This window comes from Peromyscus californicus, unplaced genomic scaffold (assembly GCF_007827085.1).
Source record: "Peromyscus californicus insignis strain IS unplaced genomic scaffold, ASM782708v3 Scaffold_10__1_contigs__length_136768540, whole genome shotgun sequence".
NCBI lineage: Eukaryota > Metazoa > Chordata > Mammalia > Rodentia > Cricetidae > Peromyscus > Peromyscus californicus.
In genome coordinates, this window is record NW_026294391.1 from 85,274,927 (window position 1) to 85,282,348 (window position 7,422).

Sequence of the window (7,422 nt, forward strand, 5' to 3'; positions counted from 1 at the left end):
TATGAGAAAGGACATATAATTTTTGTCTTTCTAGGCCTGAGTTATCTTACTCAGTATATTTTTCAGTTACGTCCGTTGTCATGCAAATTACATACTTACTTTAATTTTTCTTTACAACTGAATAAAATTTCTCTCTCTCTCTCTCTCTCTCTCTCTATCTATCTATATATATATATATATCCCTGTTTCATTATCCATCTATTAATCTAATCTAGTCTGATTCCATTTCTTAACTGTTGTGAATATACCCACAATGAACATGGATGTGCAAGTATCTCTGTAGTGGGATATGGCATTCTTTCGATATGTACCCAGGAATGGTATAGGTGAGTCATATGGTAATGGTACTTCTAGTTTTAGCATTTTGAGAAACCTCCACGCTGATTTCCATAGTGGCTTAATCAGTTGATATTTCCAGTGTAAACCAGTGGATAAGCGTTCCTTTCACCATATCCTCACCAGGATTTCTTAAGAAAACAACTGGCAACAAAGGCTATTGAAGATGCAAGCATGTGTTTAGGGGTTTAAGGACACCTCAAAGTTAAAGGGTTACTACAGGAAAGGGTAACAGCACTTTATATATGTTCCCATGGTGAAGAAGTCCTGGAAGCTGGTTTGAGTGGACTCGTCCAGAGTTGACCACTACCACCTATTTTCTTTCTCTTTTTTCTTTTTAGATTATTTTTAGGGCCCTGACCTGGCCCATCTAGAGGGACCATTACTACCTATTTTTACAATCAAGTTTTATTGAACCTCCCACCAAATAGATTTGCGTCTTGTTTTCTGGGTCCTGAATGTGATCTCTCTAGACTGACCATCACCACCTATTATTGTTCCTTATGGGCCAGTCATTCCCCGCAAAAGTTAACCTCCTGCCTAATAACATTATCAGGTTTTCTTGTAATGTAGGTCGTGGAGTGAGTAAAGGAATCTTAGAAATCTGTCTTTCAAATATAGAGGGAAAACTATCTACTTTTATTAATGCAATTTCAAAATTATAAACAACCCTAAAACAGGAAAAATTCCTCTCACCATGTAGCAGACTATAGTTGACAACTCTGCTTAGAGTTGTGTAGGACTGATGTGCTGGAACATTTCTAAGAACATATGGTATACACGTTTGAAATACTTTCTGATTCTAAGGCTTATTTAATTAAATTTATTTTCAAATAGATAATACAAACATGAGGCCCAACATTCAAAATTCAAGAGTTTATATAATCACAGATTTGAGGGGCAAGAAATATGATGGATCAAGCCTGCAAGGAATTCATAGAGCAGGGACTGGTGTTGGTTCATGGATACAAAGATATTTTGGTATAACTTCTCTTCATTAAGAATATAGTTGCAGCCGGGCGGTGGTGGTACACACCTTTAATCCCAGCACTCAGGAAGCAGAGGCAGGCGGATCTCTAGTGAGTTAGAGGTCAGCCTGGTCTACAGAGCTAGTTCCAGGACAGCTAGTGCTGTTACACAGAGAAACCCTGTCTCAGAAAACAAACAACAACAACAACAACAACAACAACAACAACAACAAAAGAATGTAGTTGTTTTCCCTGTGCCCAGATCAAATCCAGGCCACTGCATCTTTAGGTGGTGTGGTCATCCTGGGGATGGGATTCATCTGCACAGAGACAGTTAGTTACTTGTTTTTTTTTCCACCACTGTTTCTCCCATATCCATATCTCATGTTATATAAAACTATTTCAAAACAAAAAATATGCCAGGACATAAGAGCAAAAGATTCAAGAGATGGCAATAGGAGAAATAAAATGGGAAATTGATAACGATCTGGCAGCAGAGCAATTTCCCTTAGGCTCTGCTGCTACACCATACATTTTATGTAAACAAACATTTACAAGTGCGTCACTAGAGGACTTTTCTTGTAAAGGGAGCAGTTTAGAATTTGTTGGAATAATTTGGAATTTTTATTCCTAACTCAGTATTGAGAATTTCGCACCCCCACCCCCCACTTTTCTACCTTGGGTCCCTCCCCTTCCTAACCAGCCCACTTCAGTGGGCTGTGGAGTTTAGTGACAGATGTGTAAACACTAGACTTCTTTGCTATCCTTCTGCGCTGCCAAGCCACAGCTTTTTCCCTGACTCCATAGTGTGAAAACCGCATGAACCGTATGTATTCCGTGACAAAGGAAAGACATGGTGAGCTTGGTGAGAGGCAAGAGGGAAGCTAATACAGACATTTGGTAATAATCTGCTTTCTGATGTTTTGCGCTCTTTCCCCTAGTTTGGCACCAGAATCTTAGTGTTGCAGTGTGGGAGAAACGGCGCAATCTATGAATGGCAGTAGTGTATCACTCCACTTCCCTAAGCCGGATCTCCTTTAACAACTCTAGCCCCTCCCCCTGCGGGCTTCCGTAACTTGACGTAGCCGCGCCTAGTGCGTCCCGGCGGATGTGGGTGGATGTTGTTTAGTCGCTTCCAGAGGGTTCTCGAGGAGCCGTAGGCACCTGGGAAAGAGGAGGTGCCGATAGGTGATGGTGGTTTGCAAACCATGGCCCTTTATCTGGTAAAGTAAGCATTTTGTCCTAAGTTGCAAGTGCTTGGCCAGCCCCTAAATACAGTCGCCGCCATTGTCTCTGCTCCCTGCACCTGACTGCCGATTGCATTTGCCTGCCTCCTTTCTGTGAGGCAAGACACCTCCGGAGACCCGCAAATAAGAAAACAGCCTCCGATTCAAGCGGAACAGGTTAGTAAGAAGGAGGGCATGCTTGGGGATGTGAGTGCGGGTTCTGAGATTGGTGCGGGATATGTGACCTGGTTTTTGGAGGCGGGTGTTGAAAAAAGAGAGCGAGACTAGGGGGATGATAAAAAGCTACGTTTCCATAAACTCGCCTCACTTCCGATTACGTTTGGGAAGGGAGATGGATGTAATGGCATCATGCGGAGATGGCGTATTTATCAGAGGAGGCAGGGCTGCCATTCTGGTTAGGGCAATTGTCTGAGGAGCCTTGAGAATCAGGGAGGGAGTATACAAAGAGGTTTTAAATGTGGGGACATTTAAGTCTTGGAATCGAAGATTGCTTCATGTTCTGGTTACTTATCTGACCATTAATTAATCACATCTTGCTCTTTTGATTTGGGGCTATCAAACATTTATTTGTAGATGTGCTGCCAGTTTACATTCTCGACGTCTCAGGGCATCAGATCAAAAGGGGAGGGGAGAAGATAAACAAAATTGACCTGGTTTCTGTATAGTGGGAAAAACTCCAGCTATGTTACAAAACGCGATAGGTTTGTGGGGAGGAGAAATACTCATAAGAACCTGTAAGAAAATTGAAAATGATACTATTCATTATTTTCCCAGCTTCCTGTTATTGTCAGGCGTTCATCCCTACTGATACCACTACGACCGTGCAGGGATGGTTTAGTTGTCTTCATGGAAAATTTCAAGCTTTAAGAACATAGCAGAGGAATGTGGAGATTTGGGGGTGGCATCTGGCGGTGGCAAAAGAAAGGCAATCAGAGAACTCTTGGCCAAACAAGTATCTATATCCAGAAAGCGTTTATTCCTTAGGTGCTGTTTTCTAAAATAGACTCATTACCTGTGGTCTCCTGTTTGTGGATTTCCCTTGGTAGATATAGTCATAGGTTTGTATAACTGTTGACTGTTGTGAACCCAACTTGAAGCTAGGAAATAATGAAGCTTCACAGGTTGGTGTGAAGCTAGAGACACAATGGCCACTGAGACTAGAAAATTGTATCCTTCTGTTTTGTCAGTTTATCAGCGACCCCTACTTGGTCTGTGGAGTCCTAGGAGTCTTAGTGTTCTTTGGAGGTAGTTACAAGCTGTACCTATAGATCCTTAGGAGTTTTAGTATACTTTGGAGGTAGATACAGGATGCAGATATCTCCCTTTTGTGCCCTCTTCCTTGTCCTGCTCTAACACTTCGTTATTATCTAATTTTCAACTAGGGAGTTACCAGAACAATCTCTGAAGAGGAAAATGGTGGGCCATAAGGGAGGAGGAGGAACAGCTCTGAAGAGGAGGAATGGGAGGAGAGGAAGACCGGGAAGGGAAAAGCTAGACAAACTGTCTGCAAAGGCCAGAATAGAGGCCAGGAATCAAGGTCTGTGTCCCAAGAGCTTAGGTTCTCTGTCCTCTTTGTCTGTCTGTAGGTCTACCAGATCTGCTGCAGGACTTGTCACGAGTGGAAGCAAAGGAAGGAGGAGAAAATTACTTCACATCAGTGCAGGTTAGTATGACTGTGAGGACTCCTTGAGGATAAGAATAGTAGAGATTTGTTGGCTCCATCCCAGGTCAGGAAACAGCCTAGGGATTCCAGAGCCTCTCATGTCCATCCAACTTTCCTGTTCTCCCTGACCTTATTAGTGTTTGGAATGACGGTTGGTAGCACATGGAGGTGTAGACAGTGGGTGAAGTGAAAGAAGGAGTTTGCTAGTTGTCTACTTCTCTCCCATAGAGCGCTGAATTTCCATGTGTAAATATCTCTCTGTGCTAATCAGCATGAGGAAAAAAAACCATTGGAAGAGACTTAAAGCCCCATTTCCTTCCTCCACCCCTAGGTCCAACTTCAGTGACAGATCTGGTGGCCTTGGAGTGGCTGAAGACCACCACCCTCCACAGGCCTGCGCCCAAGCACAGCTATCCTTTATCTTGAGTGAGCTTCCTCAGCATGCTGTCTGTATCATTGGCCGAAACTGTAGTTGGAAAGGGGGCTGAATGACTACTGGACTTTATCTGAAAACACCAACTTGGGGCTGACTTTCAGGCAAGGCTGAGATAGGGGCATATTGTTTGACTTTGCCTTTGTCTTGAACCATGATTGGCTCTAAAAGTAAAGGGAAAGCTAGAGAAGAGTCTGGGGCTACCTTAAAACCTGGAAGCAAAAGCCTTGCCAATGCTAAAGGAAAAGCCAAGAGTCAGACCAAGAAAGTGGTTGAGGCAGAACCAAAAGAAGAATTGAGGAACAAGGCTGAGGCTAGGGATGAAGCAGTGGCCAGGAGACAAACAGTGACTCACACTGAGCCTGAGACTGTGACATGGAAAGTGAAAAAAAAGAAAGATAAGACTAATACTAGGGTCAATGCTCAGACTAAGACAGAGCTGGCAGAGCCTGGGCTAGTGCCTCACACCAAGTCGGATGCCTCTTCTATGTCTGTGGTCATTACTGTAACCAAGTCTGAAGTCAAGGTTGACGCTGGTATTGAGGCACCTGTCAAGGGCTCTGCCAAGGCTAGAGATAAGGGCAGTATGAAGCACAGATCTGAGGTAAAAAAAGAGACCTGTGTCAGATCCGGGGCTGGGGACAAAGCGAGTATTGTCATCAACGCCACTGATGAGGGTGAAGAATATGTGTGCTCCTGGTTTTGGACTGGAGAAGAGCCTAGTGTAGGGTCCTGGTTCTGGCCTGAAGAAGAAAATCCTCTTCAAGTTTATCAGCCCCCACCTAAGGTTGAGGAAGAACCCGAACCCCCAGAGGACACATTCGACTTTACTTTAAAAAAAAAAGCAGCAGCATGGGCAAGGGGCAGGTTTATTGTCCTGGTCCCAGTTGAGGAAGGTGAGAAAACTTTACCTCCAGAAGGGAACTGGACTCTGGTTGCGACCTTAATTGAAACTCCTCTGGGTATTCGACCGTTGACCAAGATTCCACCTTTTGAAGGACCTTACTTCCAGACTTTAGCTGAAGTAAAAGAGCAAATCCGGGAAAGAGAAAAGTATGGACCCAATCCAAAGGCCTGCCGCTGTAAATCGCGTACCTTTAGTTTAGAGCCTGTAGAGTTTGATAAGCTTGTTGCCCTCCTTAGGTTAACTAGAGATCCTTTTATTCATGAGATAGCTACAATGATAATGGGCATCAGTCCCGCTTACCCATTTACTCAAGATATCGTTCATGATGTTGGTATTACTGTTATGATTGAAAATTTTGTCAATAATCCAAATGCTAAAAGATACCCTAAAAATTTAAATGTGAGTGTGAGCACTGACACCTCTGGAGAAGCAAAAGAGGATGAAGCACATGTAAATAAAGTTTGTAGGGACATACTCTCTTGTCCTTTGAACTGCTCTGTACAAGTGGAGGAACTGAAACTGTTAGCGAGCCTGAGTACGAAATTCGAGTATCACCACGTGATTGTCAATTATGTTCGATATTTCATCTCATTGTTAAACAAAGGAAGTGTCAAAATCAAGTTTCAGATTTTAAGAGTTATTTTATGTTTGTCAAAAAATCAAGCCAATACAAGAGAACTGATCAGTGCTGAAGTGTTGTCATCACTGGTTTCCCACTTTCACAAGAATGAGTCAAAGGCTAATATTCTGCATATCATTGAAATATTCGAGAATATAAATTTCCAGTTCAAAAAAAGGGCAAAACTGTTTACCAAGGAAATGTTCACTAAATCTGAACTTATTTCCATATTCCATGAGGCAAAAGAGTTTGACCAGAAACTCCAAGACTTAGCAGACCATAGTGACCCTGATGTGAGAGATAAAGTTATCCGATTAATACTCAAACTCTGAATAGCTGTATAGTCTCACAAAACCTTGAGCATTGTTTGTCTTTCCAATATAAATCTAATGCATATTATAATTATAAATTTGATACTTATGCTCTCTGTGTTGAGGGAAGCAATTTTATGGATGCTAGTCATCTTGAGAGATTGAACACTTGCTGGTTTTTATTGTGCTATATATAATATAAATTGAGGTATTTTTGGTATCTGTAATGTAACCCGGTACTGAACCTATTCATCCTAAATAAGCTATATTTCTGTGCATTATATTGATATGAGTGTATTTTCGTATTCCATTTGCGTGTTTTTAATAAAGCTGCATGCTAAACCTGATGAAAACATTGTCCCAATTCTTCAGTTGAAATGTAGTCACAGATGAACAATATAAAGAGCCATGATCACTGTCTATCCAGTTTCCATTGGGGTGGCACAAACAGGTTCACAAATTGGCAGCTCTTTTAGTTCCAACATGTTCAGGAAATAGAATAAATCATTCCGTGACCAAGGACACAAGGCCATGCTTCTGGCTGTCTGGAGGTTGTAGATGGCAGGGTTTCTTGACAGCTCTGGGGAGGTGGGTGATGACAGACGTAGGAGGAGAATACAGATGCCTTCATGCTCTTCTGAATTCAAGAACTTGTACTAACCCTTTCACATCTCATGTCTCACCAGGATGCCTTGAGGTTTTCAATCCCCAAGAGAGTTTCTGCTTCTCAGCCAGTTCAGTTAAATTATGGGTGATTGTGGGAAGTGCAGTTCTAAAGGGACACAGCCACTTTGTATCCATATTAGCAACCTCCCTATCCAGGAATACCAGATTTACTAATTCCAATGAGGTTTTCTATCCCTGCAGTCCTGAGCCTCAGAGGAGGGCTTGGGATCATCTACAGAAACTGATTATTAATATCACTTCTTCAAATTGGG

General features: G+C 42.4%; 1 protein-coding gene across 1 annotated transcript; it reads left to right on the forward strand.

Annotated features, from left to right (window-relative positions):
* The first annotated feature begins 2,399 nt into the window (after positions 1–2,399).
* Positions 2,400–6,904, forward strand: Armcx5 (armadillo repeat containing X-linked 5). Its single transcript, XM_052735952.1, has 3 exons — positions 2,400–2,707; positions 4,138–4,214; positions 4,546–6,904. Exon 3 carries the CDS (start codon positions 4,802–4,804, stop codon positions 6,503–6,505), a length of 1,704 nt encoding a protein of 567 aa, XP_052591912.1. The 5' UTR covers positions 2,400–2,707; positions 4,138–4,214; positions 4,546–4,801; the 3' UTR covers positions 6,506–6,904.
* The last annotated feature ends 518 nt before the right edge of the window (positions 6,905–7,422 follow it).

Bases quoted from the DNA above. Each gene is read 5' to 3' on its own strand.
- Armcx5 (XM_052735952.1), top strand. From the start codon at position 4,802: ATGATTGGCTCTAAAAGTAAAGGGAAAGCTAGAGAAGAGTCTGGGGCT.